Here is a 24,517-nt window from a genome sequence, read left to right on the forward strand (position 1 = left end):
GGGCGGTTTGTTTTGTTGCTAGGTTTTTGGGGGGAGTGGGGGGGATGTCATGTAATAAATGTCTCCTTCTACTCTGCTCCTGCCGAAGGAAGGAGGACAGACGATCGTGTGGACACTGGGCAGAAGACTGAGAAGAGACGAGTGCTTTAATCTCTAAAGAATAAAAAAAAAAAAAACGGGGACGGAGCGGGAGGAGAATTGAAAGCAGCGCACCGCTCTCTTTATCTCGGTGGTGAGATAAATAAGAAGGGTCGTCGGGGACGGGGAGGGGGGCGCGTTTGTTTTGTTTTTGTTCCTCGGCGTTCGTTCGTTCAACCTGAAATGGCTTCTTCTGCTGCGTGTCCGCTGCTGCTAGCTAGAAGAAATGCAAAGAGGTGTGAACGGAGAGAGGCGTGAGAGAAGCAAAGAGCCGAGTGTGGAGAGGAGAGAAAGAGGACAATAGACGGGAGCAGAGAGACCCCCGAAAACCAGGAAGAAGAGGAACAAACCACCACACTGCTAGCTGCGAAGCTACCTGTTAGCATGCTGGAACAATGGTGATGACACGTTTAATTGTTTATGAAACCTTCTATACGTTGAACGGGGCGTTGATGTTGTGATTCTGGACGCTAATCCCGTTTGTAAACATGAACCACCGTAATAACCCGCCCCAGAACCCAGGCTGGGTGCTAAAACACACCACACCGGTTGAATTGAGATTGTGACTTGATAAATACATGGAGAGATAATTGTGAGGAGGAGCGATAAGTAAATCCAAAACACCTGTTTGGCAGGGTCTCTGCTAGCATGGTGGAGTGACTGTTTAGATTTTCGGTATATTATTTTCAACGATATATCGTGGTTTCGGTTCCCGTGTGAGACCGGCCAGTCTGTTCATATCGTTTCCCGGGACGGACTATGGCTGGGTCCCTGGTGGCAGCATGCCGCAGCCTGGCTCTGTCCACATGGCTGCTGTCATTCTGCTTCGTCCACCTTCTGTGTCTGGACTTCACGGTGGCCGAGCGGGAGGAGTGGTACACCGCCTTCGTCAACATCACCTACCTGGACCCGGCCGCCGCCGGCGAGCTCCGCACCGACAAGACAGAGTGCGGCCGCTACGGCGAGCACTCCCTCAAGCGCGACGCCAAGGGCATCGTGGCGCTGCCCGGCTCGCCCCACGACCGGACGGCCTGCGACGCCAACACCCGCTTCGCCCTGCCCCCCGGCCAGGCGGTGCCCTGGATCGCCCTCATAGCCAATGGGAATTGCACCTACAAGGAGAAGATCCGCCACGCCATCAACCAGAATGCGTCGGCCGTGGTCATCTTCAACGTGGGCTCCAGCAACGCCAACGAGACCATCACCATGCCTCACCCAGGTAACGTTATGATGATGACCACACCACACTAGACCAGAACCCAGCAACTGCACCGGTAATCAGTCATATCCCATATCCACAATATCGCATCTGCCTTCAAATGCAATATCAGCGGCATCGGACCGATATGGTCAATTCTTCTGCCTACACATATAGGTATAGGCATGTGTCCTAGTATGAGAGAATTAGTGAAGGGAATCAGCACTTGTTTGACCCTCTGAAGGGTCAAACAAAGGTAGTTATTGGTCAAAAACCCCGGATGTGTGTCTCAAAGAATATCGGCCTGAATAATCTGTTTTAGGTGAAATAAGTCAGTTTTGGTGATCTGTTTTCCCTAACCTAACCATAACCGCAAGCACGGGAGCAACGCATGATGTTCAAGCGCTAGTCCGACTGTTGTTCCCGCATGTCGGACTAATGCTCAGTCGGAATTACCATAGGATCCCGATTTGGTTGACATGGGGCTGGACGGAGAGGGTGGGATCAAGGATGACACCGAGGTTAGCTCAGGTTACGAACTTGGGAGGAGGGGGTGAGTCGGGTGACAGTGGAGCCATCAATAGTGAGGGAGAAGTCATGAGAGGACTCGGAGCGTGTGAGGGAGTCAATGATGAGTATAATTGTATTTCAGATTTATTGCAGTTTAGAAAGTTAGTTTGCATCCATGTTTTGATGTCAGTCAATGATGTCAGTGGGTGATGCTTGTGGTGGGTAGATAGTTTTGTCATCGGCATAACAGTGAAAGCGGATGTTCGAATGTGATCTGTGATGTGATACAAATATTTTTTTTAGGAAAAATGTTACATAAAAAACACTACGTCTACGTTGTTTGAACTATCAGTAGGCCTAATTAATTGGGTAATAAGACTGCACCATTTATTTAAATTCTGCATCTGCAGCACCCACAATCACAGTTACTATACTGTGTGTGTGTGCTTTTTGTGTGTGATACAGCTGCGCCCTCTGGTGGCAGGCGGGTGGTGTTACTGCGTGACACACACACACACAGACAGACAGACAGACATGTTCTGCTAGGTCTCATAGTTAGTGCTCAGTGCGTTCGCAATCACTGCATTTGCAATAACAGGCAGAAGGTAATCCCTATTCAGGCTTTGAAACTAAGTGTTGCCCACCTGCCCCCGGCAGGTAAATAAAACTTTCGGCGGAGGAGTTTGCTTTCAGGGTGCCCGACTGGGCAAGTGCTCGTTTGAGAGGGGACACAACCGTCTACAAACACAACACGAGATATCTATTCTGTATAAACACCTGAACATGGCTCTGCTTCTGGTCTGTGTGGAATGTAAAATAAGAGCACTATTTACCTATAATGTGCTGATTTCACTGTTACTACACTTAAAAAGATACAATAACAAGTGTGAACCCATAGTCATATTCATAGCTATGTAGGTATTTGTCATAAAAATGTAGGCATGACATTCTTTATCGAACAGCCCCTGTTCGCCAGGCAAGTGAGCAATAGCATGACGGGCTTTGGACAAATAGTTTATTTTGGTCATACGATATGCATATCTGCAAATAATTGGTCATCGGATATTGGCCAAAAAAATCATGCATCCCATTGGTGTGGAGCCGAATTATTAATAGTTAACTACAACTGAGACCAAAGGTGATCACGATCTGTCTTTTTAAAGCCATACATTACAAACAGAGATCGCCATGGGGGGCGATCTCTGCCTTTTGATGTTTTATATTGATTCAGTTTGAGATTGCGCTATGCTACTGTCTATCTATGCTACTGTCTCCGTGTCTTGGAAAAATCACAAACACGTGAAGATATCATAAAGGTATGCGTTTCCAGGTCAAATCCGCTGCCTAGCCAATCAAACAAAGCCATGGGCAAATTAAAAGGAACAGGACATTGGGTATACAACCTTAAGGAAACCTTGGACTAGTACAGTTATTATCATTTCTTTTCCCCACTAAAATCCTTTTTTCACCCGGTGCCAATTGCCTAAGCTGTAATCCTGGGTGCCAACCTGGGTAGAGCAACAGACTGTTGCATGAGGAGTCCAAGGCTTAAGCTGCTTTTTGTCACCTGACGGCTGAGTTTCCCCAGTTGGACGTAGCGCGTGGAAGGAACACCTTATTCCAACCACGTTGTTCCTTTCCCCTCCCCTCCATCAGACGCCCCCGGCTGGCCTGGGGGAGGCAGTATAGAGACCAGGATTACTGCATGTTTTTTTGTGAGGGTACCTATAGTACAATAAGTACATACCCCAGGGGACACGGGAACAACATGCCAACTCCGCACAGAAAGCCCCCGGTGGGAATCAAACCTATAGGCCCTCTAGCTGTGAAGGGGATAGCTCTACCGACTGGCTGCTCCATAGTGCCTCCTGGGATTATGAAGCGGCTACGGGTTTTGTAAACTGGGATCAACTCTTTTCAGGGTTTTTTTTTATCCGGTTTACTTTGTAGTTTGTATCATCTCGCAGATGGCCACCAAAACCGGTAAAACTTGTAAGACAAAAACACTTAAGGGGCGCCAGCCGGAAAACCACATTCTAGACTGAAGCCTACTGGTCAGCCTGGGGACATGAGGTTAAGGAGGTTATAGCTCATAGGAGGTTTCTAGCTCGACCTTGAAATCCCCAGAGCTATCTGCTCTAACTCTCTCTCTGTCCCGAGCCACTGTCTGTCACCACAACAAGCCCATGCTTGAACTGAACCACCCAGTGGTTTACTGTAAAGTAACTAAGTACATTTACTTAAGTACTGTACTTAAGTACAATTTTGAGGTATTCGTACGTACTTCACTTGAGTGTTTTCAAATTCCAATACTTTTACTTATTTTACTTCCACTAGGCAAATATACCTTTTCCACTCTTATCATCATACATCGCATTCTGTGCTGCTCAGCCAATGAAATCATCACAATCCGTGGTGGTACAAACACACACACACACACACACACGCAAAGCTGTGCATAGGAGGGGCTCACGCCCCTCACAAATAAACGCCAACAATGTTATGGTGTTGGTCCATTTCCAATTTTGTATGCTCATTTCAGTTGTTTCAGTGCTTCCAATTTCACTTGTTTAATTATCCTATAACGTTATTGAGTTCTCTCATGATTGGATTTTGGAAATTTTTATAAATTATTTTTTTTACAATCAACCCATGTAAATTAGAGATGCACGGTATTGAAATTATGACCAATATCCCATCTCTCGGTTATTTGCAGGGTCATATCGGCCGATGCTGATATTATATTGAACTCATTGCTGAATGTTTGTTCTGGTGGTGAAAGTAGAACGGTAAGCTGATACTCTTAAAGAGACTGGCTGCTCTGCGAGTACAAAGCCATCGACGGTCACATTGTTATTGCGCCGTCATCAATGAAAATAATCGTAATTATTGTGAGACGGATTCGATACCGATATGACATTTTCATGGCCGATTTGCGATACCCCTACAGATTTGATCGTGCATCTTCTAATGTAAATATTTGTCTTCTCAAGGTACGGCTATAGTTGTGATCTAGATCTTTAAAGCGCTGATTTGATTTGAAAAGTCTAGCCCGAAAATAGTCCCTCCCCTGGAAAAATGATTTATTTATTTGTACTTTATGTTGTACTGCTATTGAAAAATAGCAGATCAACAAGCTCATAGCGCGGCAATCTTTGAATATATATTATTACAGAGTGAACATTTTAACTCAAATCTTTGCTTCTGAGCCGGGAGGGGAGCTCCCTGGAATATTTTCAGATGGGGGGGGGGGGGGGGGGGCGGAGGCATATTACATGTCATTTCTGGGGTCCTTGACATGAAATATCGAGCACCACTGATACAGAAAAATACGGGTTTTCAGAAAACTGTCATGATTTAGAAGACATTGGTTGATGGGTGTAAGTCAGGCAAACTTTAATGAGGTCATTTCAGAGTCACAGCAGCATATTGTTTGAGGTCGGGGTCAATGGTTAAGGTTAGGCGTGTCATGCTGGGGGGGGGGGGGGGGGGGGGATACAGTTAAGGGCATGCCTGTCAACATGCGTGCTTGCATCATGTGTGCATGTCATTGATCCCAAGGGGTGTATTTTTAGGCGTGGAGCTGAATTGATCCCGGTGGATGCCCAGCTCCGCTCGCCCAGTGACAGCTGGTGTGTGTGTGTGTGTGTGTGTGTGTGTGTGTGTGTGTGTGTGTGTGTGTGTGTGTGTGTGTGTGTGAGAGAGAGAGAGAGCGTGTGAGCGTCAGACATCCTGACCCACTGTGGAAATCGGTGATCCGTGGTTCCTCTCTCTCTGTCATGGTTTTTTAAAGGAGATTAGTTCCGTTCATTTCATTTGGTTTCCTTTAAAATGAGAACATGCCGAATCCAAAGTGATAATAAAACCATGTCATGATGATAAAAATGATAAAATGATTACAAAAATACACAGCCGAGCGGGTGCCGGCAAGTTTGACAAAAAACCAAAACAAGAGTTTTAAGTTAACCACTTACACCCTATACTTTAGTTGACCAGAATCCTCCAGGGCGCTATGCTATAGTATATAGCAGGCCAAGTGAGGCCCACCTCCTGTGTTTACACTAAATACAGTGTCTTCTCTGGATGCCGCACTTTGTGGGCTTGCAGATCGGCTATATTCGCTAGGGATCATGTGATTTAAACGATAAACAAACAAACAAAAAAACTAACTTTGCTCACACGCTCACTTCACTTCACTTGTCTGGTGAAAGGCCACTCTAAGGTCTCCCACACGGAAAGGGAGGTTGTTTGTAATCTGGGCAGTTTAATGTGCAGTTATATTCGCGGGTGCCACAGTAGTTGACCACAGAAATGTCAACACTAGAGCTGTTGCCACAGTGTGCCTACTGCCCACACACACACACACACACACAGCCACTTCACCGACAAAACTGTTGTATCGTTTTAGCATGTGTAAACCTGTTGTGTAATGTGTATACATGCTACTTCACTGCACACATTCCTACTGCCGGGCGTGTTTTTTGTTTAGACCTGGACCGGTTCTGGAGACACAGGACAGGCTAGAAATGAACTGAACAAAAATAGTATAGAAAATAGAAAATACAGAATAGTGACTGTATTTTCTATTCATCAAAGTGTGTGTGTGTGTGTGTGTGTGTGTGTGTGTGTGTCTGTGTGTGTGTGCGTGTGTGTGTGTGTGTGTGTGTGTGTGTGTGTGTGTCTGTCTCTCTCTCTAGTCTCTAGGTAGGTCATTTGATTTTAACAGGCTGTAACATGTTTACAGTCTCTTGCCCGAAGGGCATGGCTTTGACATTATTTTGTGTAGGTGTGCGTGTGTGGTTGTGTTTTACCCTTGTTTTTGACTGTATTACAACATTGTGCTGCTTGTTAATAAGTAAATCACAGAGTACCGCTCTAAGAGGAACTGTGTTTGTGTCCGCGCGCGCGTTTGTTATTATTTATAACTGTCTGACTCTGTACACCTGGAGGAGGAGGGTTAGTGTTACCGATGGAGAGACACACGGCTGCTGTTTTTCCTGTTCGCAACGTGACAATTGCCACATCCTGTCATCTACACAGCTGGGATTGTGTGTGTGTACGCGCGCGTGCACTCAGTCCATATGCACCATAATAATGACAGAATGACCTTCCTTGCGCTATTTACAGTCTCAAGAGAGAAGGCTTGGTGAGTTGGTGTGTGTGTGTTTCACTGCACATACTTGCTTGGCTGCAGGTCCTATAGTCATAAAGGTGGACCTTAAATAATGGTGCATTTGTATAGCGCTTTTATCCAAAGCGCTTTACATAGATTGTGCATTTACATACATTCACATTCACACACATGATTCATACACCGGCGATGGTGGAGGAAACTCAAACCATGCAAGGCACCAACCTGCACATCGTTAGCAATTAGGGGTTCAGAGTCTTGCTCAAGGACACTTCGACACTAATCTTCGAGAACAGCCGTGGAGTAGTAGTGTACTCACACACACACACACACACACACACACACACAATTAAGTTGTGCTTAAGTTTAAGTTATCCTTGTCACGATCTGTGTCTTGTATTGACAAGGACAGAGGGTTTGTCTTGAGGTCAGAGCTATAAGCCTACTGGACTGGACTCTACCTGCTCACAATGCATGGTAGCTTGTTTAGATTGGCTACTTCCTAGTCTTTTGAACTCTTTTGAGTGCCGCGTGTAAATTATTTAATTAATCTGCCAGTGCCAGTGTGTCTTCGTTTTCACCCGAGAGAGAAAAAAATCAAATGCGACCGTTGGTTCATAAGTTAGGGGCGTGGAAAAAAGCATGTTTTGACCAAAACGGTCTTGTCTGAAAAAACTAATCCAAGATAAATCGTTTTTTCTGAATCCGATAACACTAGGGCTGACAAAGTCTTTGCCGCCTTGTTTTATAGTGTTTCACTGAAAACACAAAATCTCTTCTTTCTCTTCTTTGACACCCGACGACTTTGCAAAACAAATGCGAGATTTCTCATCTTTGGGGAAATGATGAATAAAATAATCCGTCAAGTTGAATAAGTCTGATTGACTGGCAATTGCAGCCCTTAACCCATTCTGGGCAGGGAACCCATTTTGGTGTTAGCATACAAAACCACACATTAAATGCACTATAGAGCGTCGCATTCTGACTGTCAGACTGTTACGCCGCGGACAAAGCCAACTCGGATCGTGACAAATCATGACAATAATTACAATGTTTTGGGCCGATCAAATAATTAGTAAATAGAAAAACAAAACAAATAGTGTTGTATCCTGCCTTTATTTTCTTCTTTCAAATAATTTGATCGGCACAAAATATTGTGTTTGTTGCCATGATTTGTCACGATCCGAGTTGGCTTTGTCCGCGGCGTAACCGTCTTTAAATAAATACTTTTTGAAAAGCCAATGGAGAATAATTTCCTGGGCCACTCGTCGTTCTGAAAAGGGGCGGGACTGCGACGCTCTATAGGACGCATGAGTTGGCGGTGTCAGTGGAATTATTGCACACAGTTGGAAGGAAGACAAAGAGTGAATGAGTGGAGCTACGAGCTTGTAGGTCTGCTATTTTTGATCGAAGAGCGACTGACATAGAAGACATTTTTAGAATCTGATCTCAGGCCAGAATGGGTCAATTGATCCGATTATAACGGTAACAAGACTACTCGCCCCGTTTCTGTTTTTCCTCCCAGAATTTTCCCCAGTGAGGGGTGGGAGAGGCTGGACAGCAGACGGCTGGACTTTGAATTTCTCTAACTGTAAACTTTCATGACAGCAGAACAGCCCAAGTACAAATATAATTTATGAAAAGCTACTACAGTGAAGTCTGTTCACAGAAGTTGTTGTAGGATATGTGGGGATTATCTGACGAGGTACCATTTGAGGGGGCAAAACCTTACATTATACTAAATAATACTAAATTGTTTATAGGTTCAATATAAGTCAAATAATATAGCCTTTCCACAGGAGTATCTTTTTATATTTTTCCAAAAAGAATACAAACAGCCAATAACATATTACAAAGTTATCCCCCTCACTGGGGAAAATTCCGGGAGGAAAAACGGGCAAGCACCGGGGCGAGTAGTCCAGTATTCATTATAACCCCCCTCCTCCAGGTACCGGTGAGGTCGTGGCCATCATGATCCCCGAGCCGAAGGGCCGCGAGGTGCTCGCCCTGCTGGAGCGCAACGTGACGGTCACCGTGACGATCAGCATCGGGACGCGGAACCTGCAGAAGTACGTGAGCCGGACGTCCGTGGTGTTCGTGTCCATCTCCTTCATCGTGCTGATGATCATCTCCCTGGCCTGGCTGGTCTTCTACTACATCCAGAGGTTCAGATACGCCAACGCGCGCGACAGGAACCAGGTACTACACACACATACACACACAATGGTCTACTACATCCAGAGGTACAGATACGCCAACGCACGTGACAGGAACCAGGTATAGAGGGTATGCGCATTGCGCATGCATGAAGTGAATGGGAAATCGAGTGGCAAAGTGACAGGAAAAGTGAGTTTAACATTGTTTAATGTCATTTAATGCAATTAGACTTTTCTGTTTGGATGTATGGGCTGTCAAGGCCAGAAAGTAGTTTTTAGCCACTCAGTAGGCATTCCTGCACAACGTCCTGGTTTGATGATTGATGATGTCACACGCATAGTCGCATACCCTCTATACCTGACATAAGACTTGCTCTGTAATTGTGTTAACGTGGCTGTTGAGTCCATGACCACACCAATATGTCTGGCTTGGCTTGTGGTTTTTAATCGTTCCTCCAGGGTTGGTTGTACTAGCTTAGTGAAGAGACTAGGGTGTGGGTACCGAACCTCAGGACCAAGCAGGAAACCAACCGAACACGCGGAGTACCGGGAACCCATCCAAATAATTAAAATTTGGTTCTCCCCTATCTGTTCCCACAGGCGCGGGAGTCACGCACTATTTATTTCCCTTCCCCTTTTATCTTTAGACTCGCAGGGGGAACACAGCTGATCTACAAGCCTACACCACGTTGTTTCGGCGACGTGTCGTGGGCTTGCAGATCGGCTGATCGGCACGTCACAGTTTGCCGAGGAGTCTAGACTCTAGAGAGACGAGAGAGAGAGAGAGAATCGGAGAGGAAGTGTGGTGTCGAAGTGACACACAGACACGGGCGTGCTGTTGAGACGCGTGTACAACACAGACCAGACACAGTGGAAGTATGGATTAGCCTGCCTCTTGTTCGTCTAAATATATATATATAACACGTTGTGATCATGTGTAGCCTAAAAGGGCTCTAACCCATTTTGACCTGAGATCAGATTCTAAAAATGTCTTATATGGCCTTCTATGTTTCGGCCCCCAAACTCTGGAATGAACTCCCTAACCATCTCAGAGTTGCTCCCTCTCTCCTCTCTTTCAAAACCTCACTCAAAACCCACCTCTTCAGGATAGCTTTCCCCAGCTGAGGTCTCGTTTATCCTTTTATCTCTTTAACCCTGTACTGTTGTTGTATCTGTTATGTTTTGCTTTGTTTTTTTCTTTTTCTTAATAAAGTCTGTTCCTAGTGTTCCTATGTAAAGCACTTTGGGTATTTAGAAAAGCGCTATATAAATTTGAGCTATTATTATTATTATCCTGACATTTTTCTGAAAAAGCCAGGTTTCTATGTCAGTCGTTCTTCGATTTTTCAAAAATAGCAGACCTACAAGCTCGTAGATCTGCTATTTTTTCAATAGCTAAAGCATAAGATAATGCTAACACCAAAAGGGGTTCCCGCCCCAAAATGGATTAATCCATCCATGTCGACAAAATCAACACTGCTCCAGTCCACACCCAGAAAGACAAACATGTATTTATTTATACATAACAGTATTCATCCACGATCATAATTATACACAATGTTCTGAGTGCTGTCATGTCCTTTGTTGTGGTCTCTCTCTCTACAGCGTCGTCTGGGCGACGCCGCAAAGAAAGCCATCAGCAAGCTGCAGGTTCGAACCATCAGGAAAGGAGACCAGGAGACCGAGGCCGACTTCGACAACTGTGCCGTCTGCATCGAGGGCTACAAGCCCAACGACGTGGTCAGGATACTGCCGTGCAGGTACGTACGACGACGGCCTTCATACCTGGGCTGGCAGTGGTGGAAAGTAGTGTTGTTTTTTGCAGCAAATTTCGATTTTAGTTTAGTCATAGTCTTTGGACTGAAACCTCATTTAGTTTTAGTCACATTTTAGTCACCTGGAATGTTTTAGTGTTTAGTCTAGTTTTAGTCGACTGAATATCATAGGATTTTAGTCGACTAAATCAACTATAGATTTAGTCGACTAAAATCCTATGATAAAATATATCCTAAAATATAATCTTACCTATGCAAGCCATTTATTTTTAGAAGGGTAGGCACTATAAGCTTAGGCTTCAGCCTACACCTTTTTGGTCTGTTTCTTTTGCAAAAAAAAAAAAAAGCACTGTATTGATTTGTTACAATGACCAAAATAAATAAACTCTACTCTACTCTATATATATATATATATATATATATATATATATATATGATAAAATGTATTTTGGCGGGCCTCGATGCCGTCTGTTTTTTTACACTTGCTGAAAATAGCCGATCTATAAGCTCGTTGTGGGCTTGTAGATTGGCTATTTTCAGTGTGAAATGACTTATAGTGGATCCCTTGTCCACTAGTCCCTTCCTAACATTTTAGTCTAGTTTTTATCTGTTGACGAAATGATCCGTATATTTAGTCTTAGTTTTAGTAGTCAGAGCTTAGTTTTCAGTTAGTTTCCATTTAGTTTTCGTCAGTGAAAAAAGGTAGTCGACGAAACACTTTTCGTCTTGGTTTTAGTCGATGAAACAACACTGGTGGAAATTAACATTTACTTATGTACTGTACTTACCGGGCGGGCATTAGAGCATTTGAAGTAGTCAACCCAGCAGTATGTTCAGAATGCATCATCCTTGATAAAACCCCAATGGTCTGGGATATTTAATAAAAGCAATCTGTGATTTCCTCACCTGTGTAGCAATAATATTACTAAAACATAATTGTACACATTATTCTGTTTTTGAATTGTTGAAGGAACAGAGCTAGTGTTTCAGAACTGAAATTCTTTCATCCGTGTGTTGATGTAATTGTTGTGTTCTTGTAGACATCGCCCTATAGCCTATAAGACTGTGTTATTTCTGGTTATCATTTCAATGTATCGATTGATGTGATCGTCGTGTCTTCTTGGCCGTATAGGCACCTGTTCCATAAGTCGTGTGTAGATCCATGGCTGTTGGACCATCGGACGTGTCCCATGTGCAAGATGAACATCCTCAAAGCCCTGGGCATCGCTGTAAGTACAACACTACACACTTAGTAGGAGTTGATTATTATATTGTGTGTGTGTGTGTGTGTGTGTGTGTGTGTGTGTGTGTGTGTGTGTGTGTGTGTGTGTGTGTGTGTGTGTGTGTGTGTGTGTGTGTGTGTGTGTGTGTGTGTGTGTGTGTGTGTGTGTGTGTGTGTGTGTGTGTGTGTGTGTGTGTGTGCTATGCTCTCCATAGTCATGTGATCAAGACGCGTTTGTTTGATTTCTCATAATCCACCTGCATTGCCTACGATTGGCTTCTAAACCTTTCAGGAAGGAGTAGCCCGCTTTGTACCCGTTTTGTACAAATTGCCACAACTACTCAACGCAGCGTCCGATTGCCGTGAAACTGTGCATGCATATTCCCACTAGGTTGAGGAAGAAATGCCACTTGACAGTTTTCAAATCAGTCTCATGGTGGCGCTACAACAGGCCAGGCCACGTCACACACACACACGATTATATTACTCCTCATCACACACAGTACTCCTATCCTCCTGGTGGAGACCTGTGCCCAGAAGGGCACTTTTTCTAGTTACCGTTGTATTTTAAAGGGGGATGCAAAAACAAGTTCTGCTGCCGCTATTCTACCTCGGCCCCTGCTATATAGTGGAACGGACGGTGTTCAGACAACGTTCCATCGGCCGACTAGTTTGTCTGTTGCATGGAAAGAGTCTGTTGGAGTTGTCCGTACGGTGGAGAGTCACCATAAGGCCTATCTACCCACTCCAGCTAAATAAAAGCCGGCTGTTGATAGCAACAGCATTTTCTGAAAGCCTGCCAGAGGTAAGATGTAATGGACAGGGGACAAAGCCAACTCCTAACACAGACGGGACCAAGTCAACTATTTGAACTTTGTTCGGCCAACAGGGCTTCCATTATTGAGACATGTGTGACTAGTACTGACTATACCCCCGTTTACGTTGTGATATGATTGGAATTTGGTTCCACGCTGGGAAGCGAGCAAACCAAGTGAGACAAAACCGCCAGTATGGTAACAGGAATTGTGTGAAATGACCACAATTGATGCTTAAATTGGAAAATGGTGTTGTAGTTTTGAGCCATATCATTAATTAATTCATGCTTTAGTGTGTACTAGTCCTTACCCGTTCTGAATATATGCAAACAGCAAATCATGTTCAGTGTGTGATGTAATAGATCACATTACTGATAGGGGGGGGAATTGTTTACAGATGGTCTTGGGAAGTTGGGTTGGGCACTAAAGTATAGGCTAATTAAATGCTGTAGTACAATCATAAGTACACCATTGATGTGTGATGTAAATATGGTGGTGATATTCTGCCTATAAATGGAAGTTATTGAATATTTTCAAGGTCGGTGTTGCACTTTGTAGACGGTCCCTAACCGCTCACCGTCTGCTGCCCGTGGAGATATAAGCTATTAAACGGTGAACGCGGAGGTTGGCTTTTTGGGCTTCAAAGCAAGTTGTAGTTTGTTCTTTATATAATCAGGATAAGAATTAGATGTTTTGTGTGATTTAGTAACGTGTCGTTGTCATTGCATCTGTCTGTATCTATTTTGTCATTGTGTTGTTCCGACGGCACGGGATCTGTCTTCTCCAAACGTCTCCATTTGGCCACCCCGAGACCCCGACAGATAAGCATTCCGTTGTGATCGTGCTGTTCAGTGTGTCACGCAGCCACGCTGGGTGCGCGCAGGGCTGTAAGCTGTCGTTGTCAGTGTCCAGGCTTTGAGCGTGCATGTAGCCCATGTGTAATGCACGGCGAAGGAGGTGGTTGAGGAGGGGGCGGACAGTGTAAATGGTGCATTTATATATAGCGGCGGAGCGGCTGCAGTCCTGGCTGTGTGTCGCTGATCATAAGCCCAGAAACAGTGTCCTCGGAGCGGCTGCAGTCCTGGCTGTGTGTCACTGATCATAAGCCCAGAAACAGTGTCCTCGGAGCGGCTGCAGTCCTGGCTGTGTGTCGCTGGTCATTCACATCCACCACGGATACAGAACAGATGCTCCGACGGGGCTGGGTTTCGCTTCCTACGTCACACTACAAACGGTGACCTATCGAATTATGCGTCCCACACCCCCTCCACAGGCACACAATTCTTCAAGTTACAATTCTCCATGATCGTGTGGTGATGTAAAAACAATATCTGTACAGTAAATACGACAGTTGCGTCGGTAAAAAAGTAGCCTAGCTGGATTGTGGGAGCGTGCAGATTTATTTTGGCATGGAGAGATGTGTGCTAATAGTGTGGCTCGGTCGGAGATAGAGCACGGACAAATAAACTGGTTTTTATTCACTAATAAATTCATTATTAATCTTATTGGAAAAATGGCTTCGTTAAGACCTCCATATTATTATGGTCAATGCCTGTGTGAAAAGTGGGAGCGATTGGTGCAGGCAATGAGGAGATAAGTGTTTGTTTCTGACAGACAGACAGACAGACAGACAGACAGACATTCAGACATTCGCTCTATTATTATTAGGATGTACTGTATATTATTATTATTATTGTATTTAGTTTGAATGTAGTATTATGGTGTGGCATGGAGTATTGGGGAGTATATATGTTGTATATATATATATGTTGATTTACATATCGGTGTATGTGCAGTATAGCTGCTGTTAATTTGCGTGTAAATCGGGTAATGAGAGATTTTAAACCAAAAGCACCCCCTGGCCGTGAGAAACCTATAGGCCATGGGTTGTAATTAAAGCATTTTCGGTTTTCCCCAACGACGCCCGCCCTCGTCACACTGCACTCTGGAGCTGGGATAACTGTATCATGAATCACTCGTGTGTGTGTGTGTGTGTGTGTGTGTGTGTGTGTGTGTGTGTGTGTGTGTGTGTGTGTGTGTGTGTGTGTGTGTGTGTGTGTGTGTGTGTGTGTGTGTGACGTGTGTGCGTGTGTGTGTGTCTGTCTGGTGGTTCTTCTTGCTAACTTGAAGAATGTCAAATGGTTATGGCTAGAGCACTGGGAACCTTTAGTGATTTACAGACGCGTATCCTCAGACTACTAGAAAGTGTCGCCACATAACAATTTAAACTTATCATTTGAACGTGTGCCGTAATTCAAACATGCATGCGTTGGCAAGATGTGTCTCTGTATGGTGGTTTAGCTTAAGAGTGTGCACACAGGGCCACAGAAGCCCGCTGTGTCTTCTTTAACCACTTGTACTTCGATGCCCCCCCCCCCCCCCCCCCCCACTTCAGAAATAAGCCCAAACTATAAAGCAACGGGCGACTATGAATATTAAAGGACCACTTTTCAACCTATCTTCATAAAATAAGTCCTCACTAATAATTATGAAAAAATGGCGCAAATATTTCCTACTCAGTCTGTGTCTCATAGGAGGGCTGTGGGCAGTTCAGAAACCGTCTTCCAGTGACATCATCGATGGGGAATCCAAGCTAATAGAAACTGCAGGCTTTCTAGTCCTGAAAAGTTGCAATGGGAAAATGGAAGCCATCGTTCTCACGATAATGAAAATCTAAACATTTTTGTAAAAAGATATTGTTTAAAAAAAATCTGCCTAATGATGATGTCACTGGAAGACGGTTTCTAAACTGCCCACAGCCCTCCTATGAGACACAGACTGAGTAGAAACAAATCGTGCCATTTTATCATGATTATTAGTGAGGACCTATTATATGAAGATAGGTTGAAAAGTGGTGAAGTGGTCCTTTAAGCTATGTTACAGGAAAACTAGCCCAAACGTCGCTTATAATAAGCAGACCTGGCAACACTGCAAACCGGTGCTGCTTTCTGCAATTTGTATGGGGGAAAATTATGCTTCGCCGGCAGACAGGTTTTGTTTGTTTGGTCTGAAGTCACCTTAAGACAGTTACCGGTACTTAGTTTGCCCGGAGCCATGGAGCCATGGAGTAAGACAGAGTTATGTTCATGTACATAGACTTCTATAGAGGGTATGCGCGTGACATCATCGTACCTGGAAGTTATGCGGGAACGCCCACTGAGTGGCAAAAAACTACTTTCTCGCCTTGGCAGCCCATTCATCCAAACAGAAAAGTCCTGTCTGATTGCATTAAACAATGTTAAACCCACCAACATTGCAAAGTTTTCGTTTCATGAAAATCTAAGTGTCAGAGTTTGGAAGTGCTTGTTTTCAATAACACAACATTTTGCTGCCTCCTGCATCATGTGACATTTAGAAACGGGTGGTACGGCAGGACGGTTGAGTGATTTCCAACGGGCGCTTCCAAACTACAAACTCCAACACTCCAACACAATGTTTGGCCACTCAGTCTAGATGAGGGGGGTGTGTCCTGATGGGAAAATCATGCATGTGCGAATAGGGACACCGGAAGTTTACGGAATGTATTTGAGTCTATGGGCTCGCGCGAGTACATGAACCACGTAACCGGGCTGTTTTCTGCCCCCTCAATGTCGCAACTCTGTCCATACTCTGTGGCTCTGGCCCGGGGCTCCCATTTCCCTCAACACCATATCTCATTGGTGAAAACGCAGATCTACAAGCTCACAGCGATGAGCCTGTGTAGATCGTCTATTTTCACTAATTTGTTGTCCTGGGGGAATGTCTAATTTGGGTCATGGGCTATAAAGTGTGGTAACCATAACCAATGTCCTAGATGGCTTGGCCCTAGAAGCCACTAAAAAGAAAAACAGTATTACCAGACCTAAATCTGGTGTTTGATTAAATATCAAACGAGTTATAAAATCTCTGTAGCCACGCATGGTCCTGGAAAGAGACTCTTAGTGTCTCCTCCAGGGTCCAAACTGTAGAAAAGTACACCATGAACTTAATGCCACTTAAATGCCCTATTTAAAAAACTTTGAAGTGATTTTTGTATTTTCTTTTTAATCTTTTGAAATAAAAAATAAAAATTGTAGGAAGGAAACGGAAAAGGACATTTAGCTCAAGTCACGGCCAATAGACCGTGGGACTCGTTTGGGAACAAGCCGGAATGAAAAGCAGGAGTGGAGTTGCTGCCTGCAGGCAGAAAGAGAGAGAGACAGAGAGAGAGAGAGTGCGCGCTGTTGAAAGCATTGATCCCTTAATCACGTCCAGACATCTTACATCTGCTCCCAGAGGCTCTGGACCTAGTGAGATATGTCTTATTGGCATCATGATGAAATGTGTGTTACACTTTGTCACTGTCGATAGGAAAACCGCCAAATAGTTAGTTTTCAGCAACTACAACCACATTAACACCTGGAATGCATCGGTGTCGCCTTAGCTTTTAACCACTTTTAATCATTATTTTATACTTTAGCTGTTGGAAAAATGAGATCTGCTATTTTGCTAATCTTTTGAATTATTTCAGCAAACGTTTTTAATTCATGTCTTTGCTTCTGGGGGGGGGGGGTTCCCTGGAACAACAATTACATATAATCTTTGGGGTAATTGAGATGAAATAGTTTGAGAACCACTGATATAGATTAACACAGGTTTTTCAGAAAACTGTCATGATTTCGAAGAATTTGTGTAGAATCTGGTCTCAGGTCTCAATGTGTTTAAGAGCTAGCACTGATGCGTTCCAGGCCTTAAAGGACAACTTTAGTTTTTTTCAACCAAGGTTCATGTTTTAGGTTATTAGAGAAAGTAAAATGTGAGTGTAATTTCTTTTTCCATTTGCTGCTTTTTTGTCGTTTTTCGCCCACCTGTCAAAAATAGCTAAAATCCTTAAAACTAAAGAAAGCAGCAAATGGGGGAAAAAAAATAACACTCATCTTTTACTTTCTCTAATAGAGCACCAAAGTCTGACGTCACTTTCAGTAGAGGGCGCCAGTACACAGGTTCATGTATTTTTTTAGTTGCATCATATAAGAACTGTGTTTGAAAAATAAACCGATCATCTCTGCCTTTCTGTCAGGGGGGTGGCTGTGTGTCGTTAATGATGTCCATTAATATTTGATACAGCCAGTTTCTGGAGAAAATGGAATTGATGTGGCTGCAAAATAAAGCCTTGAAACTACATATGAAGGCAATGTCGCTGCTAATATACGTCACGCCCAGCTGTCAACACATTGTGTTCCTGAGATTCCTCATTGACGTAAGCTCAGCTGGTGGTGACTCGACTCGTACTAACCACGAAACATTAAATATCAATAAAATAAAAATAAACTTAATTAACATCCAGTTTCTGTTGTGCGACAGGCAGATGCAGCCACCCGCCTACCCGGAAATGTAGTCTCTGGGTTGTTTGACTCATTTCTAACGCTTATTGTGTTACTCTTTGGGTATATTTGTACATTTCCACCTTCAGTCGATGCTTCATATCCATATGAGTGAAAAGGCCGGGATGATCGGTTTATTTTTTAAATGCAGTTCTTATATGAAGAGATGTAAAATCCCCCTATGGGGATTTCAATGCAAATAAAAACCATGAACCTGGGGACTGACGCCCTCTACCGACAGTGACGTCAGGACTTCGGTGCTCTATAACAACCTAAAACATGAACCTTGGTTGAAAAAAACTAAAGTTGTCCTTTAATGGGTTAAGTGAAGAATGTGCCTATTATAATAATGATTTAATTCTCTCTCTCTCTCTCTCTCTCTCTCTCTCTCTCTCTCTCTCTCTCTCTCTCTCTCTCTCTCTCTCTCAGCTGAACGCTGACTGCCTGGACGACCTGCCCCTGGACTACGAGCTGGCCATGGGCATGGGCGGGGGCGGGGTGGGGGGTCTAGGTGGGGTGGGGCATGGCGGCATGGCCCTGGAGGCGTCCAGCGAGGTGGCGCTGAGCGACGGGGGCTCCTCCTCCTCCGTGGTGCTGGACCCCGGGGTCCGGCGCATGGGTCTGCCCCAGGACTACCAGGACCCCGACACCCTGCGGGACAGTCCCGTCACCGCTACCACGGACACGCACACGGGTAGGTGTGCACACACACACACACACACACACACACACACACACTTTTATTTTTTGAGTGGTGCAACCACTCCAAGGAACAGCAATGTCCGTGTGTCCGTGTTCACCTATGTGTTGTTCACCTATGTGACATTAATGAGCACCAGTATGTACCAGTAGGGGCCAGTAGGGGCGCTGCAGTAACGTTAGCCTAGCACAGCAACACACATGAATGCTGCGTGCGTGCATAGAGAGAGAGAGAGAGGAGGGGAGGGGGGAGAGGGGAGTTGCACCACTCGGTTCACACAGGTGTGATTTTCTTTCTTCAACTTATTGTTTTTATTGTCATTGCCGGGGGTAGACAATACATTTAATACACAAGCATCATATAGCATCATTCAGTTCTCAGTACGAAATTGTCTCCCCTAAGGAGATGGCAGCAACATTAAAAGTAACACATTTGAAAAATAATAATAATCATAAATAATAATACTAACAATAATAGTAATAATAAAGTGACGAAATGTAAACATGAAAGACAACGTCTGATTGAGTAGTTCAGTCAACGGACATGAAAGGAAAGAGGGGGGGGGTCCATCAATCAAAGAGAATGATAAATAGTAGATGCGAGTTACAGAACGTACCATACATATTTTTTATAAATACTGTCACAGTGTGCATCTACCCACATATTGTACAATCGTATCACATTAAACATTCATAATCTCTTTCTAGAAATACATCTTGGTAATGTTAAATCTCGATGCGTGCGAAGGGCGTCCGTTTCTTAATAAATAGCTCATTTTGTAGCCTCACCAAATAAGTAATTTCTTCCATGTCTCTAATTTCTTTGACTTTGTTCAGCCATTGTTTTTTCCGAGCCAATTTATCGTGATAGTCTTTTTGGCCGCTGTTAACAATATCTGGTGGAGGTACACTTTTTTTCCTATACCTTCAATAGAAGGTAGGAAAAAAGAATAGCTGTCTTGAAATCTTGTGGTATCCGAGTGTCAAATGTCATTAAAAACATTATTCCAGAATTGCTGTAACTCAGGACACGTCCAAAAGATATGTGTACGGTTATTACGATCTGTTCACCACATTCCCGCCAGCCCTCAGTTGTAGGAGTAGTGCCTGCTCTACCAGTCAATAATGGAGTCTTAAAAAAAAATCAGCTTACAATTTTCCATTGATGTTCTCTCCAAGAGTTAGAGTTTGTTACTTTATGCACTCCAGTGCAGGCGTCTAGCCATTCTTCTTGTGAAATCTCCCACTTGGCTTTTATATAAAGAGAATTATTGGGAACCATTTCACACACACTTTTCTGATAACACATTCACATTGTACTGCTAGGCTATGACCCCTTTTACAACCTTAGGAATATTATGGCGTTATACTGCCACCCGCTGGTGACTCCGTTGCACTACACCTGTTGCTGGCATTTCACATCATGACATGTAAAATGTATGTGAAATGCCGCGAGTTAAATCAAATGTTTTATTTATTCTTACATAACATTACCGCCATGATTATTTATTAGAAACTAATGTAGCAATTATTCATGTACTCCTTTTTGTGTGTGTGTGTGTGTGTGTGTGTGTGTGTGTGTGTGTGTGTGTGTGTGTGTGTGTGTGTGTGTGTGTGTGTGTGTGTGTGTGTGTGTGTGTGTGTGTGTGTGTGTGTGTGTGTGTGTGTGTGTGTGTGTGTGTGTGTGTGTGCCTGCGTGTGCTTGCAGGCGAGCTCCAGCCAATGGCAAGCAGCTCCTCCGTGGCGTCTTTGGTGATCGCGGTGGAAACGGGCCTCTCGGACGAGGAGGTGTCCATCGGTTCCATGGAGCGCTGTCCCCTGGGAGACTCCAAATCCTGAGGACCCAACCCCCCCCCCCCTGGGAGACCCTAAATCCTGAGGACCCAAACCCCCCCCCCCCCCCCCGGGAGACTCCAAATCCTGAGGACCCAAACCCCCCCCCCCCCCCTGGGAGACCCTAAATCCTGAGGACCCAAACCCCCCCCCCCTGGGAGACCCTAAATCCTGAGGACCCAAACCCCCCCCCTGGGAGACCCTAAATCCTGAGGACCCAAACCCCCCCCCCTGGGAGACCCTAAATCCTGAGGACCCAAACCCCCCCCCCCTGGGAGACCCTAAATCCTGAGGACCCAAACCCCCCCCCCCCCCCCTGGGAGACCCTAAATCCTGAGGACCCAAACCCCCCCACTGTCCCCTGGGGTGACCCCAACCCCACACCTCCAAAATACACAACCAAAAAGACGGACTCCAACGCACAGTGGATTGGGACTGGGTTGGACGCATTTTATTATTTTTTATGCCTGTGAATTGCCACTCCCCCCCCCCCCCCCACACACCACACACCACCACCACAGTGAGACTAAACCCTGGCAGGGATCTAGAACCAAAACCAGAATGGAACTAGTCTAGGCCAGTCTAAAAAAAACGTGATCTTAGCTTGGTACCACCAAGCACTCGATTCTGGGACCGGTTTTGAACCGAGCACCAGAGGACTTTGAGTACAGACTTGTGAACCTAATTCGTGGTCCTAATCGCATGACGACACGTGCCACGCGTCGGGGAAACGGCCGGCGGGAGTCGGCCGGTTTTTTGCGACGTGTGACGCCATCGTGCGACACGGTACGAATCGGGCTTTAAAACCAGGACATCACGGGTTCGATCCCAGGTGGTGAAAATAAATCTTTCATGCTCTACCTGCTCTCTCGTTTGCGAGTCGGTACAGATGTGGAGACGAGTCAAAAAAATCTCAAATGCTAAATGTGAGAGGAGACGCGAGGACATCTTCTTAAGCTCTGGGCTCTGCTTCACAGATGCACTCGGAGTAGATCAGAACCAGACAGTGCTGGACGACGTCTACAGCCTCAAACAGAACCAGGGTGCTTTTTTTTTGGCACCGTTTGGGTCGGAACAGTGTGGTGTTGGACGCAAACTGGCGTAAACAACCAGCAAAAACTACAGTTTAAATGTACTGTAGCTTTCTTTGCTTTCTAGCTTAAGTATAGGTCAGTTCTGTCAACTGTCCATTGTCGCCATAAAAAGGAGATGAGCACAAGCTGTATTGTATCAGTCGTATGTGACCCAAAAAAGCAGGCTAGAACCGAGCTGGAACTATGATATCCACATTCATCCAGGGTTAACATGGTAGGACTACACTAAGTCTTGGATGTGAGACAGGGTTTAAATTGTGTGCGTGGGTTTCGACCTGCTCGGTACACTTCTGATTTCCACTCCCGAAAAAAAAACAGATCCAACAAACCCAAGCTCGTCCCCGTCTTTTCAAGTTCAATGTGAATGTCTCTCGTCCTAACCTGATTAATGGACACTTAGCTGGATAACAAAAGTCTTGAGAGTTAAAAATGCACGAGGTGCGATGTTCAGTTCCACATCGCCGAGACGACCGCTACGGGTCTAAAATGTAATCGTTATATAAGGGAAGTTCTTATTTTAAGTTGGACAAAGCGGGCGTTCGGGGAATCTAACCCGCAGACCCCCCCCCCCCCCCCCCCCGACGCACACATGTGGACACGTGCGTTCTTCATGAGCATAAAGACTGTGTTATAACTTCATTGCGTGTGGTGGGGGGGGGGGGCTTTGTGCACCGGAAACCCGGTCTACCTACAAGCTGTATGTGCAACACAATACTCCAATTAACGCATAGTGGACCCACCTGCTTCATCTCCAAGTTGGAAGCTCAAGGACTTTGATCTCTAATTATTTCCTCTTGTTTGATGTACTAGTAGATTCCATGCAAAGACACACCCACACACACACACACACATCTTGTTGTGTGTGTGTGTGTGTGTGTGTGCCACTTCGTGGGCATTTCTTGTATTTCTTTCCATGACCAGTATTTGAGGAAAAAGGTGGAGAAAAGGATTGGAACGCCGGCGTTTAGATTTTTAACGCAGACGTTTAGTATTTTTAAAGAACGGCCTCGGGGGAAGAGGAGGCAACTTGAGAATCCCGGTGGTAACGCAGTGAGAACTAACGGCGTGTTTTTTTGCGAAGACACAGTACTGCGTTCTGCCTTCAATGGTCGACAAAGTATTATTACCCCACAGTTCCACTGCAGTATTCCAACAAACGTATAATAACTACACAGTATTTTGTAGGTTTATTCTCCGTGTTTGCTCGTGTGTGTGTCTTGTATAATTTCGGGGGGTCAGTACATTGATTCCCGACCCGTCTGTGTGGTTAGTAAAGGTCCCTGAACCAGGGTCCTCTAATATGGCTGGATTAAAAAGAATTGCACACACACAGAAAAACTTTTTCTTTTTCTTTGGGACATTTTTCAAAGTTAGAAAGTCACTAAAGCGAGCGATGCTCTTTTCCGGTGACACAAACACTTGTGTACAGAAACATGGTGGCGGTGGAAACCCTGTCTTGACGTGTTGCCTTGTTTTCCTATTTCCCCTCTTTTACCACTCGTCCGTCCGCCTGTTTTGCCTTTGTCTGTCTGTCTGTCTGCCTGACCAGAATTGTCTTGTTGCCATGGTGATAACAGTTTGCGGCCTTTTTCTTTAATCTGTCCCGCCCCCAGACCCCTCTCTCTGTCCGACAATCAAACCGTCATGTTTATCTTCCATCAGGGTCCTTGTGTCGAATCAAAGGATATTTTAGCCCCTCCTATATATCAGCTTTTTGGTGTCTAGTCCACAAACCTTGTCCTATACACAAACATTAAATTCCCATTGGAAATGAATGGAGAATTTTACGTCATATTATAGTGTCTGAGCAAAATAGACACGTGTGTCTATTTTTATAATGTCATAATGATGCACGACAATAAGAGCGCCCCTCACTTAGCACGGGTGTGATTTCTTTTTTTAGATGTCACAGCAAGCGGACTCTGTGTGTCGGCTCTAGATGTCTGTCACAAGAGTGGTGGGAAGTAACTTAACCCATTCTGACCTGAGATCAGATTCATACGAGGTTTCCACTGGACACACACTGGTCTGATTAACCCATTCTGACCTGAGATCAGATTCTAAAAATGCCAGTCGTTCTTCGATTTTTCAAAAATTGCAGACCTACAAGCTCGTAGCGCGCCACTCGGTGGCGCGCTATGAGCTTGTAGATCTGCTATTTTTCAATAGCTAAAGCATAACATGATGCTAACACCAAAATGGGTTCCCGTTCAGAATGGGTGCAAATGTATTGGTATCAGATTGTTCTTAAAACAGTTTAAGTGCCATAAATGTTAAGACGAGTTGAATCCAATTATGCACTGGTTGCCATGGACGATAAGACGAGTTATTTTTTATATTTTATTTTATTTATTTATTTTAATCCATATTTTGAAAATCCCTTCAATCTGGTGTACAGGTGATGACATGCACATGATTACATGCATAATAGAATTACATTTTCTTTCTTTCTTTTTATAATGGGCTAATTGGCAACCAAAGCCAAAACTGGTGACCACCAGGTGGCGCTGACGTACCAAAAGTAAAGAGTACTCATTATGCAGAATGTCCCGTTTTTAAAATGTCAAATGTAAAACAAATCCAGTGAAAATAGCCGATCTACAA

General features: G+C 44.6%; 1 protein-coding gene across 1 annotated transcript; it reads left to right on the forward strand.

Moving 5' to 3' along the window:
• The first annotated feature begins 107 nt into the window (after positions 1 to 107).
• rnf150b (ring finger protein 150b) lies at positions 108 to 20,866 on the forward strand. The gene is made up of 6 exons (XM_083789035.1): positions 108 to 1,357; positions 8,926 to 9,176; positions 10,739 to 10,893; positions 12,041 to 12,137; positions 18,717 to 18,981; positions 20,695 to 20,866. Exons 1-6 carry the CDS (start codon positions 898 to 900, stop codon positions 20,823 to 20,825), a joined length of 1,359 nt encoding a protein of 452 aa, XP_083645161.1. The 5' UTR covers positions 108 to 897; the 3' UTR covers positions 20,826 to 20,866.
• The last annotated feature ends 3,651 nt before the right edge of the window (positions 20,867 to 24,517 follow it).

This window comes from Protomyctophum parallelum, assembly GCF_964188405.1.
Source record: "Protomyctophum parallelum genome assembly, chromosome: 18".
Classification (NCBI taxonomy): domain Eukaryota; kingdom Metazoa; phylum Chordata; class Actinopteri; order Myctophiformes; family Myctophidae; genus Protomyctophum; species Protomyctophum parallelum.